This window comes from Typopeltis vanoorti, chromosome 5, assembly GCF_054136105.1.
Source record: "Typopeltis vanoorti isolate ZY-2024b chromosome 5, IOZ_Tvanoo_1.0, whole genome shotgun sequence".
NCBI lineage: Eukaryota > Metazoa > Arthropoda > Arachnida > Uropygi > Thelyphonidae > Typopeltis > Typopeltis vanoorti.
The window spans coordinates 75,338,287-75,360,144 of NC_143553.1; the positions used below are offsets into that span (position 1 = coordinate 75,338,287).

The 21,858-nt window shown below is 36.3% G+C and overlaps 1 protein-coding gene across 1 annotated transcript in view; it reads left to right on the forward strand.

Moving 5' to 3' along the window:
- The window catches only part of por (Protein-serine O-palmitoleoyltransferase por), a 277,914-nt gene that overhangs the window by 99,660 nt on the left and 156,396 nt on the right, over positions 1–21,858 (forward strand). The window contains exon 5 of the mRNA XM_090393431.1: positions 10,456–10,499. Coding sequence (XP_090249557.1) covers positions 10,456–10,499 — 44 coding nt within the window. The remainder of the gene's footprint in view (positions 1–10,455; positions 10,500–21,858) is intronic.

Genomic DNA, 21,858 nt, shown 5'->3' on the forward strand with positions numbered 1-21,858 from the left:
GACCAAATCTGCACACAATAATCCAGGTGCAGAATTATCAACGCCTAATAAAGAGGCAAAATGACTTTCTTATTCTTACATATCAAGGTTTGTTTCAACACCTCAATTATCCTCTGAGTTGTATTTGAAAGTTTTGCTATATGACCTTTGAACTTCAAATTCCTATCCACCCTTACACCGAAATCCCTCTCATTAGTCCTTGTAGCTTAACCCTGCTAATATAATACACTGCTGGAAATCACATCATGCCAAAGTTCATAACTTTACACTTACCACAGTCCCCTCCCCTTATCCATGGGGGATACGTTCCAAGATCCCTTGCAGATACGTGAAACTGCGGATAGTACCAAACCCTATATATACTATGCTTTTTCCTATACACACATACTTATGATAAAATTTAATTTATAAATTAGGCACAGTAAGATTAACAACAATTACTACTAATAAAATAGAACAATTATAACAATATTTTCTAATAAAAGTTATATAAATGTGGTCTCTCTTTTTCAAAATACAATGGCGATGTCGATGGATGGATGTCAGTAGCAGATGACGTTGATGGTCTCTCTTCAGCTGTTGAGACTCTCGATAGCTGAAGGTTATTTTTGCCGAAACCTTTTGGAAGAACATTGTAATCGGAAGTTGTTGTCTCTTTCTTTTTGACTCATCAAAGTGTTACTGCAAAGATTGTAATCCCAATGTGATTATTTGGGTAACTGTAATGCCACGTTCCACCTGAGGATTGTACTCCATAATTTTATCCTTTAATGTCTGTGCAATTCGAAACACTTCAGCAAATTTCAATAATGTCCACATTACTCGTTCTTCTTCTGTTACTCCTTCATCTTCCTCTGTTCTTCCAATTCCTCATTAGTTAACACTTCTCAATGGCTTTAATATTATTCTTCCACTTCTTCTTTGAGCATGTCAGCAAATCCTTCTCCACCTATTTGTCTTGCTGCATGAATGATTTTCCTAACTTCTCCATCGATCCCTGGGAAGCCTTTAAAATCATTTACGACTTCACTCTATGAGTTCTTTCAGCAGGCATTTGCAGTTTCTGGTTTTAATTTATCTATTGCAGCTTTGATGAATGTTATTGCGTTAGCAATAGTCAATGATTTCATTCACTGCATTATGTCCAGATTAGGATCTGCATTAATTGCTGATCGAATGCAATTAAATACAAGGTAGGTGTATGTGACCTTGATAAACCGAATGATTCCCTGAAGAAGGGGCGGCTGAAGCAATGAGATTGTATTTGGAGGTAAAAACACAACCTCAACATTTTCATAGCAGATTCAGGATATTTGTTATTAATAAGACTTTAAATTCCAACTCTTCTTCCTCCAAGTATTTTTTCACTTCTAGGATGAAGCATTGGTAGAACCATTTCATAAACAAGATGACTGTCACCCACGCTTTCTGATTATGTTGCCAGCACATGGGCAGGTAATTTTTGTTCTTGTTTTTGAGAGAATGTGGGTTCTTCGCCTTGTACACTATGCCCGGCTTTATCATATGCCCTTCATCGTTGCTACATAGTGCTAAAGCTAATCTGTCCTTCCATGTTTTGTGCCCTAGTGCCGAGGTTGCTAAAATCTACGGTAAGAACGAATCTTCTATGAAATTCTGAAGAACGAAAAAGAAATTTGTGCTACTTTTTCTGTCACAACTCAAACTGCAAACATTACAGTCACAGTGTCTGTAACTTTGACCTCCTTTGCATTTTTATGAATGTAGGTACTATTGGGCATCTTCTTCCAGAAGAACCTGGGTTCATCACATTTGAAGGCTTGTTTTGGATGGTATCCTTTCTCTTTAATCAACTTTTACAACTCTGCTAGAAATGTGGCAGCAGCTTCTTCATTGGGAGACACAATCTCTCCAGTAATTTTTATATTTTTTAGTCCAAACCTACTCCTGAATCTGTGTAATCATCCCTTACTTTCAGTAAATGGCTTGGTGTCTCTCATTTCAGGGGATCCCTTGCTAAAGTCTTCGTATAGGCTCGATGCTTTCTAGTGCTACATGTTGCCATCAATCGGAACACATTTTCTGTTCATGTCTTCCACCAACAAATTTAATGCCGTTTCAATCTTAACTAAGTACTTGTCACACACACACTGTGACTGTAATGTTTGCAGTTTGAGTTGTGACAGAAAAAGTAGCACAAATTTCTTTTTCTTTCTTCACAATTTCATGGGTAGAAGATTCATTCTTACTGTAGATTTTAGCAACCTCAGCATACAATTTTTTTTCTTTTCTTATTAAGTCCAGAACTTTCACCTTTTCACTTAAAGGAAGCACTTTATGTCTCCTCTTTGGCATATCCGAATTGCTAGCACTATCACGCTTATGGACATTAAGTAGTAAAATACTGCAAGTGTTAATTGAACACAAGCACTGTGATACCGCGACAAGTCGATCTCATAACCAAGACAGCTACTAAGTGATTAACGGGTGGATAGCCTATATAGGATGAATAAGCTGGACAAAGGGATGATTCACGTCACTGACAGGACGGCATAAGATATCATTACACTATTCAGAACGGCAAGCAACATATGAATTGTTTATTTCTGGAATTTTCCATTTAATATTTTCGGAGCAGGGTTGACTGCAGATAGCGAATCTGCGGGTAAGGGGCAGATGACTACTAATGACTGTATGGTGTCTCAGTCACAGAGACATCATCAGGAATTATTATTATTATTATCTGAGATCTCCAGGGAGTCAAGGACTCATTGAGGGAGGCTATAAATCACCCAAACCAGCTATCATACCTTCCCTTAAATTCATTCACACTAGATGCACTCATTACCCCTAAGGGCAAATTATTCCACTCACTCACTGCTCTGTGGGAGAAAATCCTAGCTCTCACCCCTTTCTTGAATGTGAAAAAACTTAACTTCCATGGATGTTCCCATGTTCTCTCCCCACCTTCCATATAATGAAAAATTTCATTAGTTGATATCCTATAACATTCATTCAAAAGTTTATAGACCTTTATCATATCACCCCTTTTTCTCCTGTTAACCAGAGTCTGCAATCCACATACTCGCAGTCTGTCTTCATAATCTAAATTCCATTATCTAGATATAATCTTTGTGACTCTTTTTTGCACCCTTTCCAGAGCTTCTTTATCCCCCTGGAACCCGGGTGCCCAAATCTGCTTACAATAACCCAGGTGTGGTCTTATCAAAGCCTTATAAAGAGGCAAAATTACTTCCTAATCCTTACATGTCAAGGTTTGCTTCAACATTGCAATTATCGTCTGAGTTGTATTTGCAACTTTTGCTATGTGACCTTTGAACTTTAAATTCCTATCCATCAATATGCCAAGATCCCTTGCCTCTTCAGTTTCCTGTAGCATAACCCTGCTAATATAATATGCCGCTGAAACTCTAATCATGCCAAAGTACATAACTTTTACACTTACTAACATTTAAACTGATAGCCATTTTCGTTTGCCCAAATTTTCAGTATATTCAAATCATTTTGTAAACTCTGAATATCAGTAGTATCCCTTATTGCCCTGCCTATCTTTGCATCCTTGGCAAACAGTTGCACATCTGATGTTAGATCCTGCTAATGTCATTAATGTACTGATTGAACAATAATGACCCAAGGACTGAACCATTAGGTACACCACTGGTTACCTTAAATCTGGCAGATTCATGCCCACTGTATACCACTTTCTGATATCTGTCGACCATCCTCCGATCCATGTCAAGATTAATATTCCAATCTCGTATTCTCCAGTTTATGCAACAGCCCTTCATGTGGTATCCTATCAAATGCTTTTGAAAAATCCAACATTATCATAGTGTATCCATTCCCTTTATCCTACTCAGCCATAACACTGTTATAAAATATGAGCAAATTGCTAAAACATGACTTTCCTTTAGTAAACCCATGCTGTTCCTTGCAGAGTATAGCATATTTGTCTACCCATTTTTGTATGCAAGTTCTTACCAACTTCTCTAAAATTTTCACTACCACACAAGAGATACTAATAGGTCGGTAGTTAGACACATCAGTTTTTGCATCACCCTTGTAAGATGGAACTAGCATACATTCCTTCCATTCCTGTAGTATCATTTCTGAGCTGAGACTCAAGTTATCCAAACATGTGAAAGGTGTAGTTTGCCAATTTGGCTGAACATCCCTTTATCAAATGGGCTGATATTCCATATTTTTCTATATACTATAGAAAAAGATGGAATATCAGCCCATCTATAGAAAAAGGTGCTTTTCAACCTCATTTTCATGAACCTCTAACTCTTCATCCAATGTAGCAGTAGCACTGTGCACCATGTTACATACACCTGGTTGATATATCTTAGCAAAGTGAGCACTCATGAGCTCAACAATCTCATTAGCTTCCGACACTCGAGTACCATGTGCATTCAATAAAGTTATTCTTCCACATTCATATTCATTCTTTCTTTTGCATGCAACAAAATGATTAAATTCTTTTTCATACTCCGATTTAGCTTTCCTCACAATACTCGTTACTTTTCTGGCCTAAGCTTTATATATTTCATAACTCCTCTCACTCTTATTCTCACAATATTCTTTCTACATCATTTTCTTTTTGTGTATCTCTTGCTTAATAGATGTGACACCACCTCATTTAAGCACTTTTTCATAGATTCCCATGCATTGCTGACATTTTTCCCATTCTGTAACTCATACTGGGACCAAAGATAGTATTCTCCTAAGTTGCTCATAATTTTCAGCTTTGTAGTTTCATTTTACTTGTTTTAATCGGAGCATCAATATAATTAGATACTTCCCAAGAAAGTACAGCATGATCACTGTCACCAATTGGTGATAAAATAGCCATATAGACCCCCCCCCCTTCTAATGCTATGATGAAATCCAGCGGTCTTTGCCCTCGAATTCCTTTTTACACCTGCCTGCATGAGAGAATTGTCTCGCAACAATTCAATAAATTCCTCTTCCTTCTTATCATGAGATTTCTCTTCTACCAAACAATGTTTGGAAAATTAAAGTTGTCCATAGTGATCATTCGTTTGGTACCTATAAGACTAAATTGGTGTTACATTTTTTTGTTCCCTGCAACTGACCCACCAAGTCTGTAGAAACACTCCACCATATATTACATTCTGTTAACTCCACTTCACACCAGATAGACTTAAACTCACTGCTACATGGACCATGGTTACCATCATTGTTTTCTGTTTCTACCCTAACTGGACTTAAGTCATCATTAGTAGAACTCCTCCTTCTCTCCTAGCTATTCTGTCATTCCTAAAAATAGTATACCCATTACACTCGATCTCACTTACCATATCTGATTCTGATAGCCAGATTTCACTAATGCACAATCTTAGGCCACATCGTATTCAATAAAGCAACAAACTCAACCTCTTTGTTTATAATGCTCCTGGCATTATAAAGTAAGCCTATTCTTATACTTAGATATGCAATCTATTTGATCTTGTTCTAGAATTTTCTCTTTTCCCTCCACAGACATACTTAAAAGATCCGAACCCAAAGCATATTTTTCCATCCCTTCGCCACATACATAACCATGTTCGAAGACATTCATATTTTTATCACATTTGCATACCATAGCTGAACTTTCACACACATTTTCCCAATTCCTCCCTTGATGATCTAGTTTTCCTGACTCTCTGCATTAGGTTTGATACCAAGAGATAATTTCTCCAGGCTTCTGATGCCAAATGAATTCAAGTGCAGGCCATCCATCTTATACGTCTTTTCTGTCATCAGTACACCCCACACAATTAAAAACTGACATCCATTTCTTCTACACATCTAAAAACTGACATCCATTTCTTCTCCTGCACATTAAATCATTTGCTGTCATTGCCCTCCTTCTTAACTCAGTACTGTCATATTATTATTATTATTTAACACCTCCAGGGAGGGAACCTGCTCTACAATTCCATCTCCACCATTCAATCACCACTGACCGCATCTACCGCCGACTCCAACTGGTATTTCCAGACAATCACAACCATCCATGGCAGGATTCGAACCCACAGCCTTTTCAGGGTAGTAATCCTGCAGTTTTTACTCTCTCCATTTCTTTTTCACTTCTTCCAACAGATCTTTCATATTTTCTCTCATACTATATTTTTCACCACTTAAATTATTAGTATCTACCAGAACTGCCATCTCTTTTACTTTTCTTTTTGGTTTTCAATTACGTTTATCATATTTTTAATTTTTACTCCCGGGAAACTAGAAAGTGGTGACTCCCTTGGCAAGCGCAAATTTTAAAATTGAGTCACCATGCTATATCACCTTTATTTTCTTAGATTTTAGCTGACTTACCTTGTTGTTATTAATATTATGATTACCAAGTTCAGTAATTTCCTTCCTGTTCTTGTTCTGATCCTTTTTCTTATCCTGTCTAAGTTTAGTCAATCGTTTTTCCACCTTTTCCAATACTGTGGTCGATTTTCTAATAATTTCTTTTAATCAAGATATTTCTAATGTCAACTTATCCTGAGATAAATTACACAGGCCTGTGATGGAAAAGTTGTCTGAGAAGTAATAATTGATTCTTATAGATTTTTAGGTGCCGACTTCAGAAAAAAAAATTCCATCATCTCCACCAATTTTACCCAGTTTCTAATTTTATCGTTTTTATTAGTAGTATTTGGATTTATTCAGTGCATTGGTATTTATTTTCATTCTCCTTTATTTACAGCTAATTAGTTGTATAAGTGCTTTTTATGGTAAATAAAGAAATTTCCATGAAACTTCTCATTCTTAAGAAAGGAGAGAGAGGAATGCAGATAAAAGTGCAGATGGCTTCTTTGAATCTGATTCACTGAAATAACAGATGATTTTCTTGTTGTCACAGATGCATTTTTTTTTGTGTGATTCTTTAGTTGAACTTTAGTCATTAACTACTATCGTATTTCTGAAAGGTGGCATGTTTTCTTAATGTAAAGATTTAATTTAATGTGTTTGTGGTTTTTTAATGTTTTTACATAGTGTCGTGTAATAGTGTTGATGTAATTTGTTTTACTGTTTTTAAGTGGTGGTGTTTGTAATGGCCTCAAGAGGTTGCAAAAATTTGCCTAACATTTTCTGCTACATATGTGGGGAGTTAGTGGTAAAAAACAAAGAAACATTACAGATTTCTTGAAAAAAGTGTACTATGCATATTTTGGGATGAAACTTGGTGACTTAGATAAGCCATGGGCACTGCATATAGTATGTTCCATTTATGTAGAACTTAGAAGGTGGTCGAAGGGAGAACAAAAATCTTTCCGTTTCAGAATTCCCATGGTGTGGCGGGAACCCAACAACCATACCGATGACTGTTACTTCTGTTCTTTGAATGTTCGAAGTTTTAATGTGAAAAATAAAAAAGACGTTTCCTATCCTAATTTACCATCTGCAATATGCCCAGTGGAACATGGTCCTGAAATACCCGTGCCAACACCTCACAAATTTTAGAAGAACCAGGGGCAGCAGCTATTCAAATGAAGAAGTTGAAGATTTCAATGATAACAAATACAAAGATAGTGGCCCACATGAACTTTTTTCACAGACCAATTTAAATGACTTGGTCAGAGATTTGGGTCTTCCTAAGGAATCTGCAGAACTGCTGGGTTCGAGACTAAGCAAAAAGAATTTGTTAGCCCCTGGCACTTCTTTCTCATGGTTTAGATATAGAGAAAGAGATTTTCTTCCTTACTTTTCAGAGGAAGGTGATTTAGTTTACTGTAGCGATATTCCCGGACTGATAAGCAAATTCAACGTAAAATATGAAGTCATCGATTGGAGGCTGTTTATCGATTCCTCAAAAAAGAAGCCTCAAAGCTGTGCTTCTTCATAATTACAATAAGTACCAGTAGCACATTCCATGCATTTGAAAGAACGATACGAAAATTTAGCCTTCATTTTCAGCAAACTTAAGTACAATGATCATGGATGGACAGTTTGCGGTGATCTTAAAGTCGTATCTATGATTTTGGGACAACGAAGAGGATACTCCAAATACTTGTGTTTTTTGTGCGAGTGGGGAAGCCAAGATCTAGACCAGCATTGGATCAAGAAGGAATGGCCAGAAATGGTCACATTAGAACCTGGAAGTAAAAATGTGTTACATGAAACTTTGGTTGCTCGGGAAAAAATCCTTTCACCCCCACTTCACATAAAGCTGGGATTAATGAAGCAGTTTGTCAAGGCTTTGTCGAAAGAAGGAGAGTGTTTTAAATACATCTGTGCAAAATTTCCAGGATTATCTACAGCAAAATTGAAAGAAGGTATTTTTATCAGTCTGGACATTCAGGAAACTTACGAAGGATAACTGTTTGAAGAAAAAATGGCAACTGATGAAAAAGAAGCATGGAAAGCTTTGAAAGAGGTGGTGACCAAATTTTTAGGAAATCACAAGGACCCCAACTATAAAATGATTGTGGAAGACATGCTACAGAAATTCAAGGATTTGGTATGCTCCATGAGCTTAAAAGTGCACTTTCTCAACTCTCATTTAGACTACTTTCCTGAGAATCTGAGAACTGTCAGCGATTCCACCAAGACATCAAGGAGATGGAAAGAAGGTATCAGGCCAGATGGAATGTCAACATGATGGCAGACTATTGCTGGATGTTGCACGGAGACGGCCTGGGAAAAGAATTTCACAGAAAGAAGTTCAAAAAGAAGCTTTGAAGGAAAAAGAAAAAGACACCACAAGGAGATATAAAGTATGTACTAAAGATTAATATTTAATTACTTTAATTAAAAAAAATGTTTCCAATACTTTCATTCCAAAAATGTTTACAGAAAATTTTAAATACTGTTATTTTATTTAATGTAATTTGTTTAAAGCTATTTTACTGTAATATTGAGATCCATTTTGTGAAAAATTCTTACTTGATAGAGGAAAATGGAAGAGATATTTGATATCAGCGGTCAAAAATAAATCTGAAACAGTTAATAGTTTCCAGACAACTTTTCATGACTCGAATTTTGCAGGCCTGTGAATTATCATCATCACTGCAGCAGTACTTTTGTTCATTAGGAGAAACGCTTTCCTCAGTAGCAACAACTTGAGCTTTAGACACTGCCTTGTTACGACGAGTTTTTGGCACCATTTTTAAGAGTAGTAAAAACTAATAATATTTTGCAGTTATGTTATAAAATGCTGTAGTACAATAATTACACTAAAAAACTACAATAATATACGAAAAAATACACAATGAAATCTAAGAAAACACTTAATAAATAAATAAAAAAATTGCAAATCTTTCAGGAGTTCTTTAACAGCATTTCTTTTCACCTGATAGCCTTGACACCAATATTCAATTGGAATACAATGCTAAAATTGTAATAACACGCAAGAAACAATAAGTGGAAGAAATGAGATGAGAATAAATAAAGACTAAAGTCCTATGAGGGACAGTAGGCCTAAGAATTAGTTTGCCAGGTTTTAGGAAATTTAATACAACCATATTTTATTAAGATTAGGCTGGTATTTTAAGTATGCTGAAGATTCTTAAAAGAGTCTTTCAATTTGCATTGAAGCATAGTGGTTTTCTTCCATCATTCTGTTCAAGGTACCCAAGGCATGGTCTGCTAGATCTGACTGACCATAGTTGTGGAGGTGGATATTAGTAGATCTCTGTCTGACCATATTATGGTCAGACAGAGATGAAAGAATAAAACCACCATTCTCCATCGCAGCAAATACAAACTTGAGAAATACTTTTTAGAAACTGCAGCAACCTAATCTTAATAAAAATGATTGTATTAAACTTTCCAAAATTTGCAAAATATACTACATCTAATGTTAGCCGACAGTTCCTGTAGAGGGCACCTCTCATAAGACTTTTGTCTTTATTTATTGTAATCTCATTTCTTCTACTTGTTGTTTCTTGTGTGTTTTTGTATGTTAGTACAATTTTAACATTGCATTCCTGATGATCTCTCTGTGACTGAGTTGAAATATTGAAACAATTAAACCTGTTGTTTAATTATTTCTATTTGTGCTGTAAATTATTCTATTAAAGTGCAGCATGAATCATCATATTTACTTGGGGTAGGATACCGGAGGAGTTTTTCTGGAAACTTGTAGCTCAGTGCAGTGAGACTATTCTGACGACTGATAATGGACCAATATACCATTAGGTATTTATCTCTAAGAAATTGCCCACTTGGTACAATAATATCCATTATCTTTTATTATTATTTCAAACACAAAATTATATGGTATTACCATAGATATCTGAAAAGAAAAAAAGCTTATTAACAATAAATTGGATTTGTTAAGCATATATCAAACTTCATTATCATTAGGTGTGAATTTAGAAGTCTTGAATCAATGCTTTATAACAATATCATAAAGATTGAACATTACAAAAGATATTAGCTGATTAAACTTGACAAAGTTTTATAATTTTTTCCCCTTTTTTCCCCTCCCTACCCCTCTCTAAGTGAACTGTTCCTTGTAGATCCGGCTCAGTGGCACAGAATAAGAGGTAAGTTGTTTTAGTTTTAGTTGAGTGGGTGGGTGTGTTGAGAAAGAGCTGCATAGAGGGAGAGAACTCTTCATTTGAAATTTGATCTTTGAACTCTGATATAATTTTATTATGATATAATTTATACCCTACCTTCCATATAATGAAAATTATGATATAAATTTCATTATATGGAGGGGGGGGGGAAAGGAAGCATCCATGAAAGTTAAGTTTGGTATGGTTAAGAAAGGAGTAAGATCTAGATTTTTCTCTCGTAGAACCGATTTTTCTCGCGTAGAAGCGAGTGGAACAGATTGTTTTTTGAAGTAGTGAGTGCATCTAGTATGAATGAATTTAAGAAAAGGTATGTGGTCTTTGTTGATGAGTCCTTGACTCTCTGGAGGTTTGATGATAATTTTCATGGTCACCTTGTCAAAGATAGAAACCAGATGATTAGTTAATTTTTATTTTATTGATGGTGTTATAATCAGTGTCAAGAACTATATCAACAGATAAATATTACCCTTAGCAAAAATAAATAAAATTCTAAGCCATCAGCATACTTAAATTCATATAATTCATGCAAAAGTAAATTGATACTTTTATAGTGCTCACTTTCCATGAGACTACTATTCACAAGTTAGAAGATCCTATTTGCAGAATTTCTTTTCCATTTCACATCAGTATATCTTACCTAAGCAGCTAGCCCACATTATAGATCTTTCTCTTTAGTTCTTTGTGATTGAAAAACTAAGCAATACTTTTATGCTACCACTGCTTTGTAGAGCAAATTTGCTTAAGAAATAAAGCTTTTATTACTTTCTGTGGTAAAATAAAGTCCATAAGAAATATTTGAAAAAAAAAAAAAAAAGAAAAGAAAACTGTGTTGCACTGGAATGGAAATAATATCCTAGCTATATTTTCACACTGATGTTTCACCAGCTCAGGTTAGCATTACCAGTATATAACTATTCAATATAGACTGAGAATGAAATGATCTCAAGAAAAAGAGCAGTCGTGTGCATGGAGGCGAGGAATAGTTCTCCATGTGGTAATGCGTGATTACTACTTACTGGAAAGGTAAGGTGATGTACCAAAAAAATTTGTGTAGGATCTTTAATCTGTTTTATTTATCAGATTCTTAGAGCTTAAGCCACATACCAGAACAGTCTCTGTGCTTTGAAATGAGATTTGTGCAGTAACTTGACTCTTCCATCTGATGAAATGGTCTATATCCAAAGCATATTATGCTAATCTGCTTTTGGATTGTCTATATGGAATGTACTTTTTATGTTCATCACCTTATCAAAAAAGATCTGTTCTACACTATCTGATCAAAAGTATCTGGACATCCCTCTGTAATTCTAAACTGATGTCTAGATGGCACTATGACCTCACTTACTGGTATAAAAGGAGGCACGGGGAAAGTCTGATTACAGTTTCAAGTAGGTGTCTGTAAAACTTTTGATCAGATAGTGTAGATCAGATCAGAAATACTGGGTACCACATTGAAAGGGATGGTATAGATTAGAGAGGAGAGTAGATCCCAGTGATCTTAGATTGGTTTCAGGGAGGAGAAAACTTTGTTTAGTGGTCCGTTAACATCTAATTCTGTGTCTAGGGATAAGATATATGAATAGTCAATGGGGGGAGGGGGTATAGTTCTTCTTTAAGAAGTTTGGCAAGAGTTATTATTATATCTATTTTTTTGTATGATGTTAGCAGAATTTGTTGTTCCAGATACATGGCTTGATCCTAATGATGAAATTTGCTCTGCTCTTATGCTAAAATTTTGAAAATTTTAACATCAGAGTATAACAACATATAATCTACATGCCACTTCATTAATGTGAATGAAGTGGCATGTAGATTATCTGCTCATCTTTGTGGACTTATAGTAGACTGAAGTATCCAAGAATGCCTCCTTTTCCACATTACTGGTAAACTAATTTGAAGGCAATTGTTTAGAAACTGTGGACTTTGAAAAGCCAGTGGGCCATGTAACCAAATGGCAAAGACGTTATCTGTATACCTCAACCATTGTTTTTAAGCAAGGCTGAGATTTCTAGCCTAATAATGTCTGTTTCATCTTGTAGTCTCTTGATAACAAAAACTGAGAATGAAGGGAGCTCGACTATTACTTCATTCTCAGTCTTTGCTGAAAAATGTCAGTCATGATGCTGACTATGCACAGTCTTTGCTTTGATCATCACTTCATTTGTTACCGTAAGCAATTCAAGATGTTTGTGTATAATATTCGGGTGTTCATAGATCTACTCTCAACAGAAATGGACTACAAATATTTTTTGGTAACAATAAAAGAAAATTTTAATCAGAGCATTCAGAAACCTTTTTTTGGCAAAGAAACATCTGAAGCAACTTCAATCAGAAAGATATTCCTGAATTTTCATTATATAATTTTGGACAAAATATTAAGGGCCTTAATATTTTAATTGTTGATGAAAAAAATTCTCAGATTATAGCAAATACAGCCATATCCCGACTTATGCGAATCTGGAGTTACGCGGTTTCTTATATGTACGTATTCCCCTCCCGCTTCACACCTCACCACTAGTCGTATCTTTCTGGCACTGGCTGCATTCACCAGTGTCGCACATGCTGTGAACAAGCACTGACGTGTTTTGTGCGGTCTCCATTCATACACGATTTTTATAGTCTACAAACCTTGCGATTGTTTAATATTATGTTCTTGATAAAAATTTTATCACATAAAAAATAATAACGTCGTCCAAAGGAAGCAAGTCCGATTCTTCTACAGCTAGCAAGAAAAGAAAAACATTGACTTTGGAAACAAAACTCAACATTATTAAGGATTTTGAAGGCGGAATGAAAATTTGTGAGCTAGCAAAGAAGTTCGATCTACAGGAATCCACAGTAAGAACAATCATAAAAGAAAGGTTTACAGATTTTGGAGGACATTGATTCTAACGAGGAACGAATTGTAGCCAGATGGCAAGGAATAAAAAAGTCATTAGCTTGCTATGAAGAAATTTTGCATGACAAGAAAAAGACATCATGCCGTCAGATGAGTCTATTAGATTTTATGAAACCATCGACATCGAAATAACTTTCTTTTATTTATGTATGAAAAACTACAATTATGATTATATTTCTTAAAAAATATAAGTGTTTTTGTAAACCTTTGGTCCCAATTGCATGTTTGTATATATATAAATTACATGCAAAATTATACCCAGAGTTACGCGAATTTGACTTGTGTGCTTTTTATTGGTCCCACCTACCGCGTAACTTTGGGGTTTTACTGTACTGAATTTGCTATCAAGAGACTACAGCACCTCAGTTCAATAATGCATGAAGCAGACATTATTAGGCTAGAAACCTCAGCCTTTCTTTAAAATAATGGTTGAGATATATAGATAATGTCTTTGCCATTTGGTAATATGGCCCACTGGCTCTATAGTACCTAAACAATATCTGCCTTCAAATTAGTTTTACCAGTGAAGTGGAAAAGGAGACATTCTCGGATACTTCAATCTACTTTAAGTTCACCAAAAAAAAAGTGAAGAGAAAGGTGTGCAGTTTGTGAATGTGGGACGAGTTTGAGAGATAAATGGAGCTGTATAAGAGTGATGGATTTCTGAAGGAGACTTGACTACTTCGTCTGGGTCTTCATTGTATCTAGTTTGAACAAAACTATCTGTTCTATCACTAGTCACACATCCTTCCTTCACACCATCTAAGGATCTCATCACTCTGATCGGGTCAGCATGAATTTTATATCTGTTGTAACTTGAGATTTGTTCATCTAGGGCCGGATGACCTTCTCTTTCTTGAATACTACATTTCTTCTGCCTGTAGGCTGTATGCTTCACCTTGTCAGTCTTCTGCCAGTGATTGTTTTTTTTTTTTGTGATAGTTTCTCCCCTTTCCCCACACTCTTTCTAACGAGTCTCCTAGAAAGACCAATCGGTCTGACCTGCTCTTGTACAATCTCAGTCTGTCTGAGTGCACAGTTAATGTTTTTCCTCGGTTCGTCCTTTCTCTTATTTTAAAGTTTACCAGGGATAATTTCTCCAAAATTTCAAATGGTCCTGCAACACTGCTTCCCAGCTTTCCTCTCCTCTTATTGACAGAGTTTTGTTCTAGGAGGACTGGTTTCAGGTCCTTATACTTTCTCAGTCTATTGGCATATGCTCTTGCTCATCGAGAGCTATTGTTACTGGATTCAGCCACCATTTCATGAGCTACCCTGTTTTCCATTATTACATTATTTAAATAGTCATCAATATCTGGAAATCCATTATTGACTCGTGAGCTTCTAAAATTGTTGGGAAATGAAGGTTCAAATCCATAAAGTATAATCATGGGGGCTTCCTTAATAGCAGCACAAAGAGCAGTTCTACAAGCAAACAGAAGAGTATGGGATAGATAACCATCCCAGTTTGATATCTGACTGTTTGCCAGCTTGAAGAGGGTGTGCTTCAAAGTCCTATTCAACCCTTCGCACATTTCATTTCCCTGGGGATGATAGGGAGTGGTGAACAACCTTATCTTCAGCAGTTTACATAGTTGTAGCATGACCTCAGCTGTAAAGTTTGAGCCTTGGTCCGAGAGAAGAGTTTGGGGTGTTCCATATCTGGAAATGATCAGCTTAAATAGTTTGTCTGCCACAGTCTTAGCTGTTTGATCTTTCATCGCTGTGGCCTCTGGGAATCTATTATCACAAATGTATGTATGTTTCCCTTCGAGGTGGTGGGAAGTGGACCTATAATTTTTAATATTCATAATTTCAGGGCCATGGTCTGAAAGGGACACGTAGGGGGAAAAGGCTGGAGAGGGGGGTCTTTCCTCTGATGCTCGACTTTTGTTGGCATAAATGGCAGGATACATAAGACTCAACATACTCTTTTATGTTGAGTCTTATGTATCCTGCTCATAAGGATATTGAACCCCTGATGACCTGCTAAATCCGAGTCATGAAACATGTGGAGCACTCAAGGGATCATGACTTTCGGAACCAGGATCTTATCTTTCCATCTCCCTATGACGTCTTGTTTTGACAACAGAAGACCATCTTTGTCTACATGCAAAATATTAAGAAACGAATGCTCCTCTGAGAGTTTCTCACCCTTCAATACCTTTTGATACCCCCCCCCCCCACATACACACACTGGATCCAATCTCTGTGCCTCTACTATGAGGGATTTTTCCCAGACTTGAAAATGGGGGTTTTTATTTTTGTTCTCTTCCACCTCTTCGGTCTTGTGTATGGAATTGACAATCTCTTCTTTCTATACAAATAAATAACGGAAAAACTCGCGTAGAAATATTATTTAATAGTATAATTTTCGCCTGTGTGTCACAGGCATCTTCAGTACAATTAGGCACAAAAATTAAACACTAACTGACAATTCCAAAAAGCGCCACCTAAGTAGCTGGTGTAAGATAACTAAAAAGGTCAATAACTTTCCTAAAAAAAAAAAAATAAATAAAAAAAATAAAAAAAAATTAATACAATAAAAAGTTAGGAAAGATTAGCCGATTTGTAAAGTACTATCTCCCATAAAGGGGATAGACGTAAGCCGTCGGATCTGTTTAAGTTAGGAGAATGAAGTAGAGTTTCACATGCTTCTTTATAAAGGCGTTCCATGAGAAACTGACTTTTGTGAAGAACTCTTGTCTTTCTCCAATGAACTCTGTGTCTAGTGAAGATGGCATGTTCTGCAAGTCCAGACTTTTCAGGTTTAAAGTATTCAATATAAGATTGGTGTTCTTCTAGCCGAATGGAGGCAGATCTTCCCCTTTGTCCGAAATAACATAATCCACAAGAGCACAGAATCTGGTAGACACCTGGATGATTAAGATGTGGAAGCTTGTCCTTTGGAGAAGCGAGAAAGGTGGAGATTTTTCTAAACGGTCGAAAGGCAACAAAAATATTCAGTGGTTTTAAAATTTTTGCTATACGTTCACTGATGCCTTGTATATAAGGGATGGTAATGTGCGTTATTTCCTCTGTGTTTGAAGAGGGAGACATATTAAATCTACTCAAAGCTCTTTTAATGAAGCAATTCTTATAGCCATTAGATAGAAAGGAAGAAGTTATACAGGGTGTTCGGGATAAATTTGACATATTTATAATTAATTATATTTTTCCGTAAGTTACATATATTAACACACACTTCTCTTCATTTAAAAGTTTGGACCCTTCTTCATTCATATACAAGATGTCAGAAAGGATGGATAGCTGGAACCCACCTGAATCATGGAAGAGAATAACTTGTATCATGATGATTCGTGCCCGCCATCAAAATAAGGATATTACGACTGCTGCCCAATGCTCCCTGAATACAGTAAAAACAATCAGGCATGAACTAGAGACTTGCAATGGTGACTACGAGGATGTAGCAAGAAGAAAGATCCCTAGCAGACGATCTGATTGCGTTCGTACAGCAGAATTCCTCGCAAATCTGCAGGAACAGGTGTTGAAGAACCCTGGCATTGGAATTCGGGCTTTGTTCGTGGAGTTGCTAACTGTAGTCAAGCCCTGGATAACAAGGGTAGCCAATGGTAGGCCGTATGTATGGCAGCAGGATTCGGCGCCTTGCCACACCTCTGGGAAAAGTCAAAAATGGTTGTCTGAAAATTTCTACGACTTCACCAGTCCAAATGTTTGGCCTCCAAACTCCCCAGACCTTAACCCCATGGATTATTTTGTATGGGGCGCAGTTGAAAAAGACACCAATCGCACTTCCAGTAATACAAAAGCCCAGTTAATGGATAAAATTAAAACAGTTTTTGCGGCCCTTCCCAGGGAGACTGTAGCATCAGCTTGTTCGAGGTTCTGAAGCAGAATTGAAGCTGTGATCGATGCTAATAGTGGTTATTTTGAGTAAATCTTGTTGATAGTATTGTAATTAACTCTGCCTGTAATGTTTTTTTGTCAATTCATTAAATTTAATAGATACAAAGAAGATTTTCTTTTTCCTTACGAAACTGTCAAATTTATCCCGAACACCCTGTATATCGTATTTCTTTCTGTAAAAGATCGTCTGTAGAACAAAAGGAGTGGGCCCGATGAACCAGTGTTTTAATAGTTCCTGCCTTTTGACTGGGATGGTGATGAGATTCCGCATGGATATAGTGGCCTGTATGAGTCTTCTTTCTATAAACTGAGAAATGTAGGTTACCATCTGGTTGGCGAAGAATTAGAAGATCTAAAAAGGCTAACTGCTTATTTGATTCTACTTCTAGGGTAAACTTGATCCTAGGATGAAATGCGTTTAACTTATTGAGAAATTGTTGAAGTTCATCAAAAGAGCCATTCCATACAGCAAAAATGTCATCGACATATCTGAACCAATGAGTAGGTCTGGGAGAAATATTGTCAAAGATACGTTGTTCAAAATGTTCCATAAAGAAATTAGAGATAGCAGGAGAGAGAGGATTACCCATTGCTGTTCCTTCAATTTGTTGATACAACTTATTTTTAAAAGAAAAATAACCAGAATTTATTACAAAATCAAATAAGTTTACAATGTCTGAAGGAAATTCCTGTTGTAGTAATTCAATACTTTCCGAAAGAGGCACATTTGTAAATAAAGAAACAACATCTAAACTGATCATGATATCAGAAATGTCCAAATGAAGATCTGAAATTTTATTTTTAAAATCCAAAGTATTTTTTATATAAGTGTCAGTTCTTCTAGTTGAAGAGGAGAGTAAATTAGATAAAAATTTTGAGATTTTGTAAGTTGGGCAACCTATACAATCTTTCCTAACTTTTTATTGTATTAATTTTTTTTAAATTTTTTTTTATTTTATTTTTTTTTTAGGAAAGTTATTGACCTTTTTAGTTATCTTACACCAGCTACTTAGGTGGCGCTTTTTGGAATTGTCAGTTAGTGTTTAATTTTTGTGCCTAATTGTACTGAAGATGCCTGTGACACACAGGCGAAAATTATACTATTAAATAATATTTCTACGTGAGTTTTTCCATTATTTATTTGTATAGTTATGTCTACTCACGGTTTACCTCTTTTAAAACTTAATCTCTTCTTTCGGAATGGCACTCTCCTCTGGTTCAGAGTCCAAGGACCAAGGTCCGTCACTACATTGGTATTTCCAGGGATATAATTTACTTCTATATCGAACTCCTGCATCTCCAGAGTTTAATGAATAATTCTCTGGTTCTTATCCTTCATGGATGATATGAACGACAGAGGCTTGTGATCTGACCGCAGGATGATCTGCTGCCCCAGCAATATATATCTAAACTTTCTAAGGGCATATACAATGGCCAGTGCCTCCTTTTCAATTACAGAGTAATTTTTTTCGGATGACGAGAGCTTCCTGCTAATGAAAGTAATGGGCCTAAAGTCCTCCCCTTCCCTTTGTTCCAGGACTGAGGCAATGGTGTCATTGGAGGCATCAGCTGAGAGGTAAAACGTTTTTCCGAGTTTAGAGTAGGTGAGGACAGGTGACCTAGTCAAAGCTAGGTTTAGGGATTGGTAGGCACACTGTTGTCCCCCCCCCCCACACACACACGTAAATTTCACTCCTTTTTTGGTCAGCTTCACGATGGGCTCCATTAACTTCGAACACTCAGGAATGAATTTCCTGTAGAAGTTAATCATTCCGAAATATCTCCGAACTTGCCTTACAGTTGTGGGGATTCTGGCTTTTAATATTGCAGTTATGTTATCCTGAGTGGGGATTATCCCAGCCTCACTTACAATCTGTCCCAAATATTCGACCTCCTTCAGGAAGAACTGACACTTTGAGCACTTTAGAAGGAGTCGGGCTCCATTCAATCTATCCATAACACCTAGCAGAATCTCCCTGTGTCTCTTTAAATCAGGCAAGTAGATCAACAGGTCATCCTGGAAGCATATGACTCCTTTCTCCAACATGTCTGAAAGGATGGAGTTCATCAGGCACTAAAAGCTCATGGCTGAATTTCTGGCTCCTTGAGGAAGTCGACAAAGTTGATACTTTTGTCATCTTGTGGTGAAAGCAAAGTACTTCCTGTCTTTCTTCCTTCCTAAGGGGGATTTGAAAATAGCCTGAGTTCAGGTCCAACTTTGAGAAGTATCTTGCTCCCTCCGGACCTATCGACAATTCCTCAATTTTGCACAAAGGAAAGCCAATTGGTCTGGTGACCCATTGACTTTCCTTTGACATTGCATCTTGAGTGGAGGAGAATCTGTGCACTGGACCCTTCCAGTAACAATCATCTTAGAGAAGAAGCATGAGCTATCTCTTCTATAACTCTTTCCCTCTCCCTAGCTAATTTATAACATCCGTCCAAGTTTTTTGCTCATTTCTTGTAAATTACCTCCCTTAATTCATTACATAACCCTGATCTAAATTGCTGAAAAGTTATCCACGAAAGGTGAGATTTCTCCTCTGAGGACACACTCATAGATCGAGTAATAGACATCAATCTATTAAAGTAACTCGTCACACTCTACTCATCACCCTGCACACACCCGTGAAGTTTCCACAAGGTTTGATTGGGGCTCTTTACACAGGAGAACTCAGAAATCAGTTCTTCCTTAAATTTTGAATATTCCAGAGTTTCTTTCAAGATAGGAGAGCAATATAGGAAGTTCTTTGCCTTCCCTGTAAGCTTGCTACGCAGTAAGATGAGGAGCTGAAAATCAGTCCACTTGCCCACCTTCCTTAACTCTTCGACATAGCTAAAGAAAGCTAATATGTCGTCGGTCTCCTCCCCAGAAAATTACGGGAAGAGTTGCTGTGGATTAATGGTCCGAAAGAATACATCATCATCCATTCCAGAACTTAATGGTTGAGCCATACCTGTATATTAGTTTACACTATAAATTTAACCTTTCTCGAAAAATTTGCTTCCAAAATTCTTAATAGCTTAACTTCCTGATCTTAGCTCAAAACCTACTCTCTTTGATTAAATGAGTAAATCAAATCCTGTCGACTACCCAATTGTTAGTTTATGTTGATTTTTATTGATTCTTTATTTTTCTTTATCAGATCTTACTAAATCTCCAATTAAATCTTCAATTACATTACCGGCTGCTCCAATGTTAAATTACTTTAATTTGATTTATACCTTTACCTATCTACCTTATTTACTCATTTTTGTCTCTCTTAATTCTCTCTTAAATCTCATTAATTCCTTACTAATACAAATCTTATTATTTCTATTTCTGCTGGCTGCTATAAACGTATTGAATGATGGTGCACTGCACTGTTAACAAAGACATTGCTTCAGGCTAGAGCCAATCCTTTGTTATAATTCTGGTATTATCCACGTTTATCATTTTAGAAAAATTTATTTGTTAACGCTGCGCCATCCAAAATTATTAGACTAGAGAAGCTTCATCATCTGGAGAAAACACTCAGAATGGCACAATATTCAGTATTCATACAGTTACTATTCCACATTTCACCGAAACTTATGAGTCTCAATTTTGCTGCAGTCGTGACTATCCCCAAGATTTTGATTCACACAGGTCCTACTTTATGAGTGGTGCATTGAGAACATAGATCAGGCAAGTTCTTAGGTTGAAAAGAAAGGGTTTATTCATTAAAAAATACGATACAATTACTGATAATTACTTAACTAAACTAATTCAATCATGCTGGTGTAACCTGTGCATTCTTAAACTTTCTCAACATGAAGCAATATCTAGTACTAAACACATTATGAATTCCTTCTAATTACTTAACATTCTTAGGTAATTATTTACCAAATCTTGGTCTCAGGAACTATCTGACTATAACAAAACTATATACAGTGGAACCTCGGTTGTCGAATGTCTCTGTTCTCAAACAATTTGGTTCCCAAACAAAAAAAACGCCCCGGTTTCCGAACAGACAAATGGCAACCACATGCTATGCGTGCTATGTTGTAAGGCGGGAAAGCCTCAGTTATTCAGTAGCCTTCGTTCAGTGCAGACGCCTGCTCGAATTTGCAGTGAGTTTTCTTTTTTTTTTTTCCATAAATTATTATTAATTAAGCCACCATGGGACTGCAGAAGAATAGGGATAGCAGCAAAGCAGAAAGAAAAGTTGTTAGAACCACAGTAGAAATGAAAAAAGAAATCATATCCAAACACGAAAATGGTGTTCGTGTCTCGAATCTTGCTATGCAGTTCAGTATGGCGAAATCAATGATATGTACAATACTCAAAAATAAATAAATAAATAATGTTTTTATGGAAAGGGACTCCCCTTACTCACCTCCCTCCACTTACGTCACAACTCTCCTCCGTATGTGTAGTTAAAGTGAAGTTAAATTTTCTTTTTTATTTTATCTATTTATTGTGTTTATTCTTTTTGTGTAAGATTTTATGCATTTTCATTATGTTTGTATACAATCTTATGCATGAAGTACTGTTGTAAAGGTTTAAATAAACAA